At 47.6% G+C, this 17,525-nt stretch overlaps 1 protein-coding gene and 1 pseudogene across 10 annotated transcripts in view; one reads left to right on the top strand and one right to left on the bottom strand.

Annotated features, from left to right (window-relative positions):
* PAX5 (paired box 5) overlaps positions 1-17,525 on the bottom strand; it is a 205,492-nt gene that overhangs the window by 84,421 nt on the left and 103,546 nt on the right. For 5 of the 10 annotated variants that reach the window (XM_055293688.2, XM_055293692.2, XM_055293689.2 and 2 more), the window contains 2 exons: positions 13,551-13,607; positions 5,878-6,007 (listed from right to left, as the gene is read on the bottom strand). The exons of 1 other annotated variant lie outside the window; for it this stretch is intronic. In XM_055293688.2, the coding sequence (XP_055149663.1) occupies positions 5,878-6,007; positions 13,551-13,607 (187 nt within the window). The remainder of the gene's footprint in view (positions 1-5,877; positions 6,008-13,550; positions 13,608-17,525) is intronic. 4 more of the 10 variants (XM_055293690.2, XM_055293693.2, XM_063609756.1 and 1 more) reach the window with 1 other exon arrangement.
* LOC129490495 (tigger transposable element-derived protein 1-like) lies at positions 713-5,261 on the top strand (annotated as a pseudogene).

Below are 17,525 nucleotides of genomic sequence, written 5' to 3'. Positions count from 1 at the left end.
CCCCAACCACTGTGACCATGTGGGAATATGACCTAGTGTGGCCAAATTTTCCAGTTTTTGCAAGGGAATCCCAAAATCCAGAATTTTATTTTCTAAATATTGACTCAAATTTTTAAAAAGCTCTATGTAGCCCCAACTAAACATGTCTGTGGGCTAGATTAGCCCTTTCGCCAGCTGGCCTCCAGTTGACCACTTCTGTAGACAAGATTCTCAGAAAGGCAACCACAGCCTCAACTTTTACAGGATTATTTTCTACCTAAAGAGGCATGTGCATAAATGGCAGGATGCCCAGCACACCTCGTTTTATTGTGTTTCACTTTATTGTACTTCACAAATATTGCATTTTTTTACAAATGGAAGGTTTCTGGCAACCCTGTGTCAAGCAAATCTATCAGTGCCATTTGTCCAACAGCATGCACTCACTTCCTGTCTCTGGGTCACATTTTGGTAATTTTTGCAACATTTCACAGTTTCTCATTATTATTATATCTGTTACGGTGATCTGTGATCAGTGATCTTTGATATTACTATTCTAATTGTTTTGGGGAGCCACAAACTGTGCCATATAAGATGGCAAACTTTCAATAAACGCTGTGTGTGTTCTGACTGCTCACCATCGACTGGCTGTTCCCTCGTCTCTCTTCTTCTCCTAGGGCCTCCCTGTTCCCCGAGACACATCAATACTGAAATTAGGCCAATCAATAACCCTACAATGGCCTCTATGTGTTCAAGTGAAAGGAAGCGTCACATATCTCTCACTTTAAATCAAAAGCTAGAAATGATTAAGCTTAGTGAGGAAGGCATGTCAAAAGCTGAGACAGGCCAAAAGCAAAGCCTCTTGCACCAAACAGCCAAACTGTGAATGCAAAGGAAAAGTTGTTGAAGGAAATTAAAAGTGCCATTCCAGTGAACACATGAATGATAAGCCTTATTGCTGATATGGAGAAAGTCTGAGGGGTCTGGATAGAAGCTCAAACCAGGATGGGCATGGTGGCTCACACCTGTAATCCCAGCACTTTGGGAGGCAGAGGTGGGAGGATTGCTTGAGCCTAGGAGTTTGAGAACAGACTGGGAAACATAGAAAAACCCTGTCTCTACAAAAAATTTAAAAATTAGCCAGGCATGGTGGTGCACGCCTGTAGTCCCTGCTACTCAGTAGGCTGAGGTGGGAGAATTGCTTGGGTCCAGGAGGTCAACACCAGTGAGCCGTGATTGCACCACTGCACTCCAGCCTGGGTGACAGAGTGAGACTCTGCCTCAAAAAAAAGAAGAAGAGGATGATAAACCAGCCACAACATTCCCTTTAACAAAAGCCTAATCCAGAGTAAGGCACTAACTCTCTTTAGTTCTAGGAAGGCTGAGAGAAGTTAGGAAGCTGCAGAAGAAAAGTTAGAAGCTAGCAGAGATTGGTTCATGAGGTTTATGGAAAGAAGCCATCTCCATAACATAAAAGTGCAAGGTGAAGCAGCAAGTGCTGATGTAGAAGCTAAGATCAAGCTAAGATCATTGATGGAGGTGACTACACTAAACAACAGATTTTCAATATAGACCAGTCTTATACTGAAAAAAGATGCCATCTAGGACTTTCATAGCTAGAGAGGAGAAGTCAATGCCTGGCTTCAAAAGCTTCAAAGAACAGTCTGACTCTCTTGTTAGGGGCTAATATAGCTGGTGACTTTAAGTTAAAGCCAATGCTCCTTTATCATTCCAAAAATTCTTGAGTCCTTGAGAATTATACTAAATCTACTCTTCCTGTGATCTATAAGTGGAAAAACAAAGCCTGGATAACAGCACATCTGTTTATAGCATGGTTTACTGAATATTTTAAGTGTACCATTGAGACCTACTGCCCAGAAAAAAAAAGATTTGTTTTCAAAATATTACTGCTCATTGACAATGCACCTGGTCACCCAAGAGCTCTGATGGAGATGTACAAGGAGATGAATGTTGTTTTCATGCCTGCTAACACAACATCCATTCCACGGCCTGTGGGTCAAGGAGCAATTTCAACTTTCAAGTTGTCTTATTTAAGAAATACATTTTGTAAGGCTATATCTGCCAGAGAGAGTGATTCTTCTGATGGATCTGGACAAAGTACGTTAAAAACATTCTGGAAAGAATTCACTATTATAGATAACATTAAGATCATTCACAATTCGGCTGGGCACGGTGGCTCACGCCTGTAATCCCAGCACTTTGGGAGGTTGAGGCGGGTGGATCATGAGGTCAGGAGTTCAAGACCAGCCTGGTCAAGATGGTGAAACTCCGTCTCTACTAAAAATACAAAAATTAGCCAAGTGTGGTGGTGGGTGCCTGTAATCCCAGCTGCTCGGGAGGCTGAGGCAGAGAATTGCTTGAACCTGGGAGGCAGAGGTTGCAGTGAGCCCAGATCATGCCACTGCACTCCAGCCTGGGCAACAGAGCGAGACTCTGTCTCAAAAAAAAAAAAAAAAAAAAAAAGAATATACGTGATTCACGGGAAAAGGTAAAAATATCCACATTTACAGGAGTTGGGAAGAAGTTGATTTCAGCCCTCATGGATGACTTTGAGGGCTCAAAATGACTCACTTCAGTGGAGGAAGTAATTGCAAATATGGTGGAAATAGCGAGAGAATGAGAATTAGAAGTGGAGCCTGAAGATGTATTGAATTGCTGCCATGTCATGATGAAACTTTAGTGAATAAGGAGTTGCTTCTTATGGATAAGCAAAGAAAGTGGTTTCTCAAGATGAAATCTACTCCTGGTGAAGATACTATGAACATTGTTGAAATGCCAACAAAGGATTTAGAATATTCCGTAAACTTAGTTGGTAGGGCAGTGGCAGGTTTTGAGAGAGCTGACTCCAATTTTGAAAGAAATTCTATGGTGTATAAAGTGCTATCAAACAGCATCGCATGCTACGGAGAAATCTTTCATGAAAAGAAGAGTCAATTGATGCAGGAAACTTCATCGTTGTCTATTTTAAAAAATTGCCACAGCCACCCCAATCTTCAGCAACCACCGTCCTGATCAGCCATCAGCCATCAACATCGAGGCAAGACACCAGCAAAAAGATGACTCACTGAAGGCTCAGATGATTACGAGCATTTTTAGCAATAAGTATTTTTAAATTAAGGTATGTGTCTTCTAAAAAACATAATGCACACTTACTAGACTACAGTACTGGTTGAGTATCCCTTATCCAAAATGCGTGGGACCAGAAGAGTTTCAGATTTTGGATCATTTTAGATTTTGGAATATTTGCTTTATATTTACCAGTTCAACTCCTAATCTGAAAATCCAAAATTTGAAATGCCTCAATGAGCATTTCCTGTGAGCTTCATGTCATACTCAAAAAGTTTCAGATATTGGAGTATTTCAGATGCTTAACCTGTATAGTATAGACATAGCTTTTTTTTTTTTTTTTTTTTTTTTTTTTTTTTTTGAGACAGAGTTTCGCTCTGTTGCTCAGGCTGGAGTGCAATGGCGCGATCTTGGCTCACTGCAACCTCCGCCTCCCAGGTTCAAGCAATTCTCCTGCCTCAGCCTCTGAAGTAGCTGGGATTACAGGCATGCACCACCACGCCCAGCTAATTTTGTATTTTTAGTAAAGACGGGGTTTCACCATGTTGGCTGGGCTGGTCTAGAACTTGGCCTCCCAAAGTGCTGGGATTACAGTCGTGAGCCATTGCACCCAGCCAGACATAGCTTTTATCCGCACTGGGAAACCAAAAAATGTGTGTGACTCACTTTACTGAGATATTTGCTTTATTGCAGTATCCTGGAACCAAACCCACAATGTAAGCCTATAACATCTTCTTGTGATCTGCCTACCCAATCTTCTCATAAACTCTGATCCCAGTAACAAACTCTCCTTTCTGCAGAACAGGCTCCTCTGGGATCTCATTTGATCCTTACCTGGACCCTGAGAGACCAGGACCCTTTTACAGATGGAGAAACGGAGGCTCAGAGATGTGTCCAGAGTCAGACAGCAAGGCAGTGACCTTGCTGAATGAGCCCCAGCTGATCTGTGTGGCAGCGTGGCCAGCAGCACGGGCCCTGGCATTCAACTGCAACTCCACTGCTCACCAGCTGTGATCTCAACAAGCCACTCAACTGCCCCAAGCCTCAGTTTCTCTATTTGTGAAATGGACATGATCATAAAAGTCCCACCTCCCAGGGTTCCTCTGAAGGTAAAGTGAGTTCACTTAGCACAATGCCTGGTTCTCAGTAAGTGCTCAGTGAAGTGCCAGTTTCTATTATTGTTCGCTAATCCAGGCTTCTTTGCGCTCTGCCATGCCCACCTCTATAATTATTTGTAGTTCCTTGAAAAAGAGGAAAAAGGGCCCAGGATCTAGGAGCCAGAGGGCCAGCTCTAACTCCCCCTTACCCCTTATGCCGGGCAAGCCACCGCCCCTCCCTGAGACTTGGTTTCTGTGTCTGTGAAATGGGAGTGCCTTCAGAGGTCTCGTCATGGATTCTTGTGACACCAGGGGAGGGGACCTCCTCGGACACCTGTGGGGTCAGCAAAGGCTTACTCCAGCTGGGGCTCCCCGGCTCCCTGTCCCTCGCTAACGTCTCCCACCTCAGGCCTGGCTGCACTCCAGGCTCTTGGCCCACCTCAGGTGGATGGAGGAAAAAGTCACTCTTGCCACCTGACTGGCCCTCACGTGGTGCTCAGAGCTGCAAATAGGGCCCCTCTCTTCTGCCTGAGCCTCGGTGCTGACCCTTCAGCCCAGGTCTCGGAGCTGGGCCCTCCCTGTCTTGCTGCTTTGGCCTAAGTGACCCCCCTCCATTGTTCTAACCTGAGTCTAACCCAGCTTCCCTGATGCACCCACAGTCCACCTGCATGTCTACGAGTCCCTGTCACTATTCACTGTGCCCTGCCTACCAGCCCACATGGGCATCCTGCTACCTCAAACCAGACCCACAGCTCTGGCCCAAGTGTGGCCCACCAGCCCCTTGTCTATTTGTGCAGTACCCGAGAGGGCCTCCTGCCTGCCCGGTTGGACAACCAACGGCTGGCAGCTGAGTCTGTCCAAATGGAATCGGCTCCATGTTATCCCAGCACAGCTGGGCCAGGGGTCTGCCCGTCCTGGCCCGCGCATCCAGCCCTTCTGCAGCAGCAAGCCAGCAAGCCCCATGGTGACCTGCCACAGGGAGAGGGTTCTCAGAAGAATCCTAACAGCTACAGGTATTGGGTGCTTATCGCGTGCCAGACGAGAGTCCAAGCACCTTCCACATACGAACAAATTAATCCTCACAACAGCCCCCTGGGGTAGGTGCTAGCACTAGTCCCACTGTGCAGCTTAAAGCCACAGCCCAGAATGCATACATGACTCACCCAAGTCTGCATAGCTAGTAAATGGCATGATCAAACTCAACAGTGCACCTCCAGGACCCACACTCCCAATCTCTACACAGACAGCTAAAGAGTCTTGGCATCTGCCAACCACCTTCCAGCCTACGCCGCCTACGCTTCTTGACTCAGATTCTGCCTGCCAACAACAATCTGCAAGGAATCCCATTCCTCCTTGAGGTTGGTGCCCAGCAGGTTGGCCTTTCTTGTGAAAGAAATAAACCCTAGGCCTCTGAACACTCAGCCCCACCCATAGGGGCCCCTCTGGCAGGAGGTTTCCTGCCCCCCGCCCCAAGTCCCCTCCAGCCCACAGTCCATTTGGCATTTGTTCTCCCCAGCTTTGTTGGAACCATAACCAACCACGTCTCATCACAGCTTCACCCTGGCCCCAGCACCTGATCTGTTCCCAGGCCTCATAACCTCATTAAAACAAAATTGGCCAATCACATCCAAACACACCAAGAAGCCACTCTTCCCACCACACACTCCTCTCTCTCTCTCCCTCCCTCACTCATCCCCCGTGCCCCAGGTGCCCTCACCTGTCACAATGGGGTAGGACTGCGGGCCTGGCACACTGCTCCCGATGTCAGCAGGGGTGGGGCTGGCCAGATTGGCCTTCATGTCGTCCAGCCCACCAGCCAGCGAGGCCATGGCTGAATACTCTGTGGTCTGAAAGAAGAAACAGAGACGTCTCAGCACCAAGACTCCACAGTACCTTAGTCAAATGCCAACTCCACGTTCTGAGCTCAGCCACCAAGCCGGGTTAGTCCATGCCTGTGCCAAGGCCCACAAGGGGCTCATGAACACCTCCAGTGTTGAAAGGGCAGAGTTAGCTTGGTAGAATGAGACAGTTGTCCAGAATCAACAATTCTTCCCAGGAGAGGAGGTGGGCAGGACTCAGTGCAACTTCACAAGAATCCAAACTTTGCTCCCTCTGGCCTGCATGTTGCCCTCGTCCAGCTCCAGTCGGCCAGAGACCCCACACTCCTCAGTGCAGGGATGGAGGGTCCATAACAAAATGCAAGGCAGAAATAAGTGTCTTCTTGCCAAGAGAATGGAAAGAATGGTTTCTGATTTCTTGCTCTTAAACCACAAAAGTAGAATCACAGAAACAAGGGGTAAGAGGAATCTGGGAGATCATCCAGTCCAAATCCTCATTTCACAGATGAATAAACTGAGGCTCAAGGGGAGGAGGGCTTTATCCACCATCAACAGGGAAGAATACCAGTTGGGGTGGGTCACCATGAATTCCCACCCTAATCCAATATGGCAAACTAACTGAGCCACCATTTGGAAAGTGTTTTTGAATTCTGGAAGCAGGTAAACACCTGTATGCTGAAAACCATGGGGTGCACATATCTAATTTACCAAGTCCACACCAACCATGTGTATTTAGCACATGAGTCATGCTCCTTTCTTTAAGCCATTTCACAAAATCAGAGTTTGCAATGAGTCATTTCCTTGTCATCCAAGCCACTGTCAGAATGGTCTCCAGAGAAGGCAGCAAAGGCACCAACCTGGATCTTTCGACCGAAGGATAGACTAAATTATAAGCGTGAGTGACAAGTCTCTTCCTCCCACCCCACCCCACCCCAGGGCCTATTTTCAGGTAAAGAAAATACATGCAGCTGGGTGCAGTGGCTCACACATGTAATCCCAACAGTTTGGGAGGCCAAAGCGAGTGGATCTTTTGAGCCCAGGAGTTCAAGACCACCTTGGGAAACATGGCGAAACCCTGTCTCTACAAAAAAATACAAAAATTAGCCAGGTGTGGTGGCTTTCACCTGTAGTCCCAGCTACTCGGGAAGCTGAGGTGGGAAGATTGACTGAGCCCAGGAGATCGAGGCTGCAGTGAGCCATGATCATGCCACTGTACTCCAGCTTGGGTGACAGAGCAAGACTCTGTCAAAAAAAGAAAGAAAGAGAAGGAAAGAAGAAAGGAAGGAAGGGAGGAAGGAAGGGAGGAAAGGAGGGAAAGAGAAGGGAGGCAGGGAGGGTGGAAGGAAGGAAGGAAGAAAGGAAGGGAGAGAAAGAGAAGGAAGGAGAGAGGGAGGGAAAGAGGGAGAGAGTGAGGGGGGAAGGGAAAGAGAAGGAAGGAAGGAAGAAAGGAAGGAAGGAAGGGAGGGAGGGAGGGAGGAAGGAATTTGCAAACACTTAAGCCAACAAATTTGTTTGTGCATGTGAAGATTTTATGTGGGGAGTTTCCTCCAGGACCCTGGCATTGCTGATGGAGGACACACCCGTGTTGGTCCAGGGTTATGTCCTTGTCAGGGAGGGACACAGAAACAAGCAGTCTTCTGGAAGGAGCTGCAGGCACCCTGAGTAAAATGACGATGACTGAGCCACTGGGAGGGAAACCAAAGGAGCCACTGGGCAGCAGGCAGAAGGGGCGGGGACTCAGGCACATTCCTGGTGTCTTTCCCTTCAAATCAGAGATTACTTCCTGGGCAGCTAAAGTTTCAACCGGGGGTGATGGCAGCAGTGAGTCCAGGAGGTGCTGCAGGCCCAGGCTGTAGATGATTCGTGCTGAGAACAGCATGTCCAGAGTTCCCCAGGGCTCTTTGATCCTCATCCGTCAAAGGCTGGTTCTGAAACATGTGGAGAAGAGCATGGGCCCAAAGCAAGCCCAGGTCCTTCTAAGGGAGAAGAACAAGGCCAGGGGGACAGGCTTACCAAGCATCAGGAATTGCTATAGAGCTACAGTAATTAAGACAGGGTGGTATTGGCACAGGGGTAGATAAATAGACCAATGAAACAGAATCCAGTCCAGACCCTGATCCGTGCACATACGGAACCATGATATATGAAGGAGATGGTGTACAAATCAGCAGGAAAGGATGGACTCTTTAATAAACAGAGCAGGGGTAACTGGTTATCCATTCAGAAACAGGGGAAAAAAGAAATTGGATCTTCACACCAGACACAAAAATCAATTCCAGGTGGATTAGAGACCTAAATGTGAAGGCAAAGGCATCTAACGTGGCCAGCTCTAGGCCCAGCCAAAAATCCTTGGGAACAAGTCTGCCCTTCATGGAAGGAGGAGTGCCTTTTCTGGCCTGGGATGCTCACACAGGGTTCCTGCTCACTGTGGGGTTAGTGGTGGGACCCAGTCATCCTGCTGCCCTGTCTCACTGCCTCCTCCTCCAAGAAGTCTTTCATGACCACCATTCCCCAGGAAGTGTGAGTCCCACCCTCATTCTGCTGGCCCCACCAAGTGGCACCAGAACAATAACAACCACAGTCTTCACAACTGCATCAAAATCTCACACTCACTGAGCATTCACTCTGTACCAGGAGCTTTAGCTGTACTATCCCATTTAATCCTCACAGTCACCCCTTGAAGCAGGCTCTATGACATCCCTATTTTACAGATGAAGAAACTGAGGCTTTTATGATAGTGCAGGAATGACTTGCCTAACTAAGTTCATACGGCTTCTAGGTGCCCAAGCCAGGATTCAAACCTGGGTCCCTCTGACTCCAAAACCTTGACAATGACCCTAATGATCTTTATACTGTGAGTACCTGATCCATTAAAACACAGTGAAATCAACTCACTGGTCCCAACATTTTTATAAATGAAATTGAAGAAAAAATATCCAAGGATCTCCCACATAGAAAGGATAAGTCCTGTTTTGTGAATCTTTGGTTCCATGTCAGTGGGTATGTGTGTACGAGGTAGAGATTAAGATGTATTTCTTGCTATAGGTCACAGCCAGCAAAGTTTGGAAAATACTGCCTTCATTCCATGCAGCAAGAGCTATTGGAACAAGGTTGCTGTCTAGACTTCCTCTTCTGTAGAACAAGACTTGGTCGTGGCATTGGCCTCCTAATTTTCTGAGAATGAATCAGGCATGAATTTAGAATTCCACTCAGTGGAAGCAACTGCTTCAGTTCATTGCTGTGTGCAAAGATGGCAGGTCAAAATGCCTCTGACAAGGGTTTTCCTAGATGGCATCTTCTAGAGTTTCTGGGCCCCCAGGGGTAGGTCCCAGTTCCTCCCTCCTCTCTGTGTTCCCGAATGCCCTAGTGAAGGCCTGAGCATAGTGGGCGTGCATTCATTCAACCTTTACAGAGCCCTGTTGTGTGCAATATGATGTGTGAAGACCAGACACACTCTTTGACCCTCACCCACAAACCCCAAGAGAAGACACATTGGCCCAGAAATTCCAACCAAGAGGGACAAGAGCACAGAGTCATTAATGTATATGGGGTGTGAAGTGGTCAGGAAGGGTTTCTTGATGCAGGCTGTATTTAACCTGGGAGTGAACAATCCCTAACTCCCAAGACTGAGAACAGCCGAAGTCAGGCTCAGAGGTAATAGGACAGGAGTGACCCAGAAACAGTGCACATGCAATAGTTAGAGGGGGTGCGAATGTAAAGGGGAAAGATGGAACGGTAGACTAGCTGGAACTCGATTGTGAAGGGCTTGCACAATGAACACTGGGTGAATGAAGGAGGGAGTGCTCTTGCTAGGGCCAGGCAGCATCCCAGCCGAGAGTCAGTGCCCCTGCGCCCCTCCCCAGCCCACCCTGGGGCCTGGCCCATTCCTAGACCTCAGCCTCTTCTCTCTGACATGGGCTGGGCTGCTGGGTCTCCAGGGGAAAGCCTTTCTTTTCCCCAAGAAAGCAGAGCCAACCTGGGTTTAAGAGAACCACAGAAAGGGTGGTCAACAGGGATATATCCTGCCTCTTCACATATTTAATTTCCAGATGGAAGAGGTTTGTTTTGCTATTTGATTTTTGTTTTAGTCAACAAATTCAGTATCAAACAAAGCTCGTCCAGCCACTTCAAAAGTTGGGTTTGGATAATCTTTTTAAGACAAGAAATCTTCAACTTATGTTATACATGCAGTAGGAGGTCCGAAAATCCAGGCGTCCAACCATGATTGGCTCCCAGAAAGCAAAGCAAACCTCCCTATGAGCCAGGCCCTGGGGGACAGTGGGACACTCGGAAACGAGTCCTTAGCTGTACTTCACCATCTATGCCTTTCCTTTTTCTTTTTCTTTTCTTTTTTTTTTTTTTTTTTTGAGACAAAGTCTTGCTCTGTCACCCAGGCTGGAGTGCAGTGGCACGATCTTGGCTCACTGCAACCTCCGTCCCCCCGATTCAAGCGATTCTCCTGCCTCAGCATCCCAAGTAGCTGGGATTACAGACACATGCCACCACACCAAGTTAATTTTTTGTATTTTTAGTAGAGACAGGGTTTCGCCATGTTGGCCAGGCTGGTCTTGAACTTCTGGCTTCAAGTGATCCACCTGCCTCGGCCTCCCAAAGTGCTGGGATTACAGGCGTGAGCCACAGCACCCGGCCATCTGTGCCTTTCACCATCACCACCTTGCAGGGCTTGCCCAGAGCCCAGCCTCTCTTCTTTGGTGGGATTCCCTCAGTTCTTACTCTGCTCCTGCATGAGCCAGGGGAAGCTGTCATTTAGTTTTGGTGTTTAATCGTTCCCTAAGTCCTCATCACTGTTTGTCCTTTTGAGGTGTCTGTGATTTTTAAAGGCAACTGCATTCTCCCCAATCTCTTGGGTTCCCTGGAACATTGCTACACCACAGCTCCTCAGCCATTCCAGGCACTGTCCTACCTCCGCCTGGAGGGCCCATCTCACTCTGTGACTTAGAGAACTCTTACATTATCCACAAGACCCAGTTCACATGTCACCTCCTTGGTGAAGCCATTCCTGAGCTCCACACTCCTACAAAGAAACAATCTCTCCCTTGTCTATGCTTCCATACTTCGTGGCTTTTTGCACAGACATCCATTATCACCATGTAGAGTGGCTGTTTGTCTGTCTCCCTCCAGGTCACCTTGAGAGTGTGGAACATGGAACATCTTTAGCGCCCCCTAAGTGCTTGTTGAATGAATGAATGAATAATGGTTCAGTAGCATGTTATGAGCTACAACACTCAAAAATTAACTAGGAAGTGTTTGAACAACAGCACTAAGTGATCTGCTAACATACCCTGCCCTCCTTCCACCTCTACCCCACATCAAGTCAGGTCACCAGAAAGCCACATCCCTATCCAACATATTAAAGCCCCTGGGTAGTGCTTTCACCAGTCTCTGATGGAATATCAGGCATTCAACACTTTTATGAGGCAAAAAAAGAAAACAGCCATAAAAAGAAGATTGTTTAAAACCTCTGGGGACACTGCCCACTAGAATATTCAAATTCCTTATCAATCCCTCCTACAATTCAACACCAGTGAAGTTTTTCCCCTGGTGAGTCATTAATCTGCCTCTGACTAAACAACAAGAACACTGCAAACCACTGCATATCTCTTTTGGCTTTGACTGCCAGGAAACTCAGTCAAATTCAGTGTTCAACCACCATGAGCACATCATTGCTGGCTCCTGGCACAATGATCTTCCCCTTTTTTTTTTGTAATTTCTGAACTTTTTTCCCAAACTTAACTTAGATACACGTAATTGCTTATTTTGCAGGCCACCTCAAGTTCTTTGTGAAAGTGAAGGCTGGGAAAGGTGAACTGACAGAAAAAGAAAGGTGGAAGGAAGGAAGGAAGGAAGGAAGGAAGGAGGGAGGGAGGGAGGGAGGGAGGAGGGAGGGAGGGAGGAAGAGAGGGAAGGAAGGAGGGAGGGAGGGAAGGAAGGAAGAGAGAGAGAGAAAGAAAGAAAGAGAAGAGGAAAGGAATTCCTGGTGCCTCTTTTCCTGGTAACAATGGCATTCTACTTCCATTTCTCACAGTTTTTCGAAGCCAAAGGCTGAGTGGTGGGGTGCAGAGGTACACACACAGTCACAGATGTGTAAGTGTGTTGGTGCACCTACATACTTGGGTACATTGCCCCCTCCCAACCCCAGCCCCTAAGAATCACAGGCGACAGCTGTGTTCTACATTTCCTACTTTTCTGAGCCCTTGGGGTTCTTTCTTAGGATGTCATTTTAGGCTTCTTCTCCCTCTTCATCAGGGCACCCTGGTGCTGTCCTTGACCATGACCCAGGAACAGAAATGAACTGAAGTCAGCAATTCACAGATTTCCCACTGCAATGCAACCATTGGGATAAAACTTCCTCTGCCTGCTGCCACAGAATCTTTTTCTTTTTGAGACAGAGTCTCGCTCTGTTGCCCAGGCTGGAGTGAAATGGTGCAATCTCGGCTTACTGCAACCTCCACCTCCCTGGTTCAAGTGATTCTCCTGTCTCAACCTCCTGAGTAGCTGGGATCACAGGCACCCGCCACCACGCCCAGCTAAGTTTTGTATTTTGAGTAGAGATGTGGTTTCACCATGTTGGTCAGGTTGGTCTCGAACTTCTGACCTCAGATGATCTACTCGCCTCAGCCTCCCAGAGTGCTGGGATTTACAGACGTGAGACACCACGCCCAGCCGCCACAGACTCTTATAGGACCTCAAGGTCAAGACCACCAGCCCAAGGTATGTGCACCATCCTCACAGACACCATGCTCCAGATGATGGAACAGCTTGTCCTCTCAAATATCAGAACTATAATAGAAGGACAGTCAGGGTCATATTTCCCAACATAGAAAAACTGAGGTACAGGGATAGGGCTGGATGTCCTTAGTTACTTTTTTTTTTTTTTTTTTTTTTGAGACAAGGTCTTGCTCTCTCACCCAGGCTGGAGTGCAGTGTCACAATCATGGCTCACTGCTGCCTCAACCTCCCAGGCCCAAGCCATCCTCCCACCTCAGCCTCCCGAGTAACTGGGACTACAGGCACACGCTGCCACACCCAGCAGCTAATTATTTAATTTTTTGTAGAGATGGGGTTTCACCATGTTGCTCAAGCTGGTCTTGAACTCCTGAGCTCAAGTGATCCACCCACCTCAACCTCCCAAAGTGCTGCGATTACAGGCATGAGCCACTGTGCCTGGCCCTTAGTTCATTTTTATCTGCATCATTGATAGCCTTTGACCCAGTGGGGGAAAAAAGACTGAACTAGGAGTGATAACACAGGGTTCTTGTCCCAGCTCTGCCCCTTTCTCACTTGTGTGGCTGTAGGTGAGCTGGGCCAGTTCTACGAACCTCATTTTCACCATGAGTAAAATGAAATTTTAATTCTAGTCCCTAGCTGCCTGCCTACCTTGACAATCATGAGAATCTGAGGGATAAGGAGAGGGACAGCACTTTAGAAACTAAGCAATATGAGAGGCTCAGGAATTCTAGCAAGGGACTCAAGGAGGCACGTGCCCCAGGAGAGCCTGCACTGGGCATCATTTGGGTCCCTAGGAAATTACCTGGAAAAGGACTGCCCGGGGCTGCATCAAGTATTGTCTCATCAGCACGGGGCACCACTGCCATAGCATGGAGGAGAAAAGAAACACAGACATGTGAGAAGGAGGGCAGCATGAAGGAGGGCAGTGCATGGGGCAAGGCTGCAGGGCTGGTCACCTCAGATGGCCACCTGGGGCCAGGAGGCCTCCCTGTCACCTGCTGGGCTCCTGTAGGCTCACCGCCAGGCCACAGGTGTCCCTTGGGAGCTGGGCCAGAGCCAGGCCAACCACTCCCATTCTGAAGGACCAGACACCTGCCCACCTCTATATCTACCCAGAGGGAGGACAGAAGCTGGAGTGGGTGAGACGTGTCTCCAGGGCCTGGCTCCAGGGACTGAGGCTGAGCAGCCAGAGGGGTCTGCAAGCCCCTCCTTTCACTGGCCTCTGCTTCCCCACCTGTCTGAGGACTTTCACTGGAGGACCTCTAAGTCTCCTTCCACTGCTGATGCTCTTTGCCTCTATCACTGGCCACATGACAAAGTCTAGATTCCCTCTTCAACAAATGAATGGCAAGTCAAGAACAGAGAGATGGTGAACCTATAGGTTAAAGGAGGCTTAGAGACAAATCGATAGGTCACAATGTGGACCCTGATTCAAACAAACTGTAAAAGAAATCATTTAAAAAAAAAAAAAAAAACAAAACATGGCCAGGCGTGGTGGCTCACACCTGTAATTACAGCACTTTGAGGGCTGAGGTGAGCGAATCACCTGAGGTCAGGAGTTCAAGACCAGCCTGGCCAACATGGTGAAACCCCGTCTCTATTATAAATTTAAAAATTAGCCAGCCGTGGTGGCATGTGACTGCAGTCCCAGCTGCTCAGGAGGCTGAGGCAGGAAAATTGCTTGAACCCGGGAGGCGGAGGCTGCACTGAGCCGAGATCAAGCCACTGCATTCCAGCCTGGGCAAGAGAGTGAGATTCTGTCCCAAAAAAAAAAAAAAAAAAAAAAACATAACATATAATGAAACAATTGGCAATATGAGCACCAATTGAGTATTTGATGACATGAATGGATGTGCTAACTTTGTGGATGTGATAGTGGTGTGGTTATGCTTTTTAAAAGGTCTTGTCTGGCTAGGCACTGTGATTCACACCAGTAATTCCAGCAATTTGGGAGGCTGAGGCAGGAGGATTGCTTGAGGCCAGGAGTTTGAGACAAGCCTGGGCAACATAATGAGACCCCATCTCCGCAAAAAAAATTAAAAATTAGCTGAGCATAGTGGCATGCACCTGTAGTCCCAGCTATTTTGGAGAATGAGGCAGGAGGATCACTTGAGCCCAGGAGGTTGAGGCCACAGGGAGCCTTGATCACACTACTGCACTCCAGTCTGGACGACCTTGTCTCAAATAAATAAATTAATAAAAGATCATGTCTTTTAAAGATTCATTCTAGAATATTTACAGATGAAGTGACATAATGTCTGAAGTTTGTTGAAAACTAAAGTACAGTTAATAAAATGTGGTATATCTACACAATGGAATACTATTCAACAGTGAAAAGGAGTGGAGTGCTGATACATGTTACAACATGGATGAACCTCAAAAGCATTATGCTAGGTGAAAAAGTCCAGACATAAAGGATAGCCCATAGAAATGCTAGAATTGGCAAATCTACAGGCACAGAGCACAGATCCATGATTGGCTGGAGATGGGGGTGGGATCAGAGATTAACTATAAGCCAGCATGAGGGATCTTTCTGGAGTGATGAAACTATTCTAAAACCAAACTGTGGCGATAGTTGCAAAACTCCTTAAATCTACTAAAAACTATTGATTCAAGTACTTACAATGAGTGAATTTTATGATATAAAAATTATATTTCAATAAAGCCGTTAAAAGATAAGTGGAGTGTGTTGGGGGAGGGATATCAGTGCAACAATTGTCATGAGTTGAATCTGGGGGAGGGGTGCTTGGAGGCTGATTAAATTACTCCAAGTCTACTTTGAAAGTCTCCATAATTATGGCTGGGCATGGTGGCTCACACCTGTAATTCCAGCACTTTGGGAGGCTGAGGCAGGTGGAGTACCTGAGGTCAGGAGTTCAAGACCAGCCTGGCCAATATGGTGAAACCCCATCTCTACTAAAAATACAAAAATAGTCAGGCTGTGGTGGTGGGCACCTGTAATCCCAGCTACTCAGAAGGCTGAAGTGGGAGAATTGCTTGAACCCCGAAGGCGGAGGTTGCAGTGAGCCAAGATCGCACCACTGCACTCCAGCCTGGGTGACAAAGGGAGACCCTGTCTCAAAAAAAAAAAAAAAAAAAAAAAAAAAAAGAAAAAGAAAAGAAAAGAAAGAAAAAGAAAAAAAGTCTCCATAGTTAAAATAAACAAAGTTAAACCACACATATTTGACTCATGGCACCGCCTGCCACCGCTCATCAGCCATCCAACAAATACCTGTGGAATAACGAGAGAACGCAAGAGGCCAAGGACAGCCAGGAGCTTGCTTTCTTGCCTCCTCTTCCTGGCGCCCTGCCCTGCTCCTTGAAGGCCATCATCCTGCATCTTCAGGGATGCCAAAGTTCCAAGCACAAGAAGGCTAAGTCCTCTTGCCTGCCTAGCACTTTCCAGTTTGCAAAGTCCTTGCAGGTCCGTGGTGCCCCGGGAGACCTGGGATGTGGACAGATGCAGAACTAGAGCTCAGAGAGGGGAGTCCTGCTGCCCAGCCCGTGTGCAGCGCTGGTCCCCTACCTGGAAGCAGAGCTAGAGTTGGAGGGGACTTTACTGCCACCCCTGAGAGTACAGCTCAGACACTCCTCCATGAAGGGCGCTGGCCACACATCCACTATCCTCCTCCAGCTGGGGAAAGAGCACTGAATCTGCAAGGAGGAATGCCCTGCGTTCTTTAAAACTGGATTCACAAAACTCCACCTGGAGAAGTGTATGTTAAGGAGTAGTTCTTCCTTGATTACAATGGATCTGATGGGCTGGCAAGGGACCTGGAGACCTGGCTCTGCCCTGGACTCCCATGCAACTGGGGCCAGACCCTTCCCTTGCCAGGCCTCAGTGACTCCATCTGTCATGAGGGAGATGGACCAAATCCACTGGGGCCCTTCTGGCTCACTAAAGTCTGTGCCCACCCAGATGGGGTCCTCACTTTGTGGAATGGGGTTCTTCTTGATACGGGCCCAGGAAGAGCTTAGGTTCCCTCTGTGGGCTGGTGAAGATGTTGCCCGTTTGACCTCAGGTCCCCAAATCCAGAGGCCTGATAGCCACCAGGGGAGGCAGCGTGGCTGAGGAATTCCACCATGCCTGGGGCCAGAAGGACAGACTTCAAGCCTGACATGGCCAAGTCTGTGCTGTGTGAAACTAGGCCAGGCACCTCTCACTCTTGGCACCTTTTCTCATTTGTAAGGGGGGTATGTGACCTACCTCACAAGGTTGTGAGAAAGCCCAGAGGGGAGATCGGAATAAAGCCCTGGAGGGCAGGCCTTTTGCGTTTCAGTTTTTGAGTCCCCAGTGCCAGACTCATAAATAAATACTTTGAAAATGTCTACTGAAAAAAGAGCAGGAGGAATCCTTGCAGTGGTAGAAATAGCCGGTATCTTGGACCCAATGTCTATCAGGGTCAATTTATTATACTATAGTTTTACAAGGTGTTATTGTGGAGGGATACTCGGTAAAGGGTGTATAGGAGCCCTCTGTATTATTTCTTACAACTGCATATGAATCTACAATTATCTCAAAATAAAAAGTTTAATTGAATGATGCTTGCAAAAGTACTTCATAATCTACAAAGTGCTACCATTAATATTAACTATGGGGAAGTACTACGAATGATGTTGAAGGGCCTTCCTCTTCCAGGAAGCCCTCAATGATTTCCCTTTCTCTGTGTTCCTAAAACAGATGAGTGTGCTTCTCTCTGCCACAGCACTTATTCTTCTGCATTATACCTTTAACCGTTCAGGGACATCATCCCCCAGCTAGAGTGTGAGCTTTGTA

This window comes from Symphalangus syndactylus, chromosome 9, assembly GCF_028878055.3.
Source record: "Symphalangus syndactylus isolate Jambi chromosome 9, NHGRI_mSymSyn1-v2.1_pri, whole genome shotgun sequence".
NCBI lineage: Eukaryota > Metazoa > Chordata > Mammalia > Primates > Hylobatidae > Symphalangus > Symphalangus syndactylus.
This window is presented reverse-complemented; position numbering and strand designations above follow the sequence as displayed.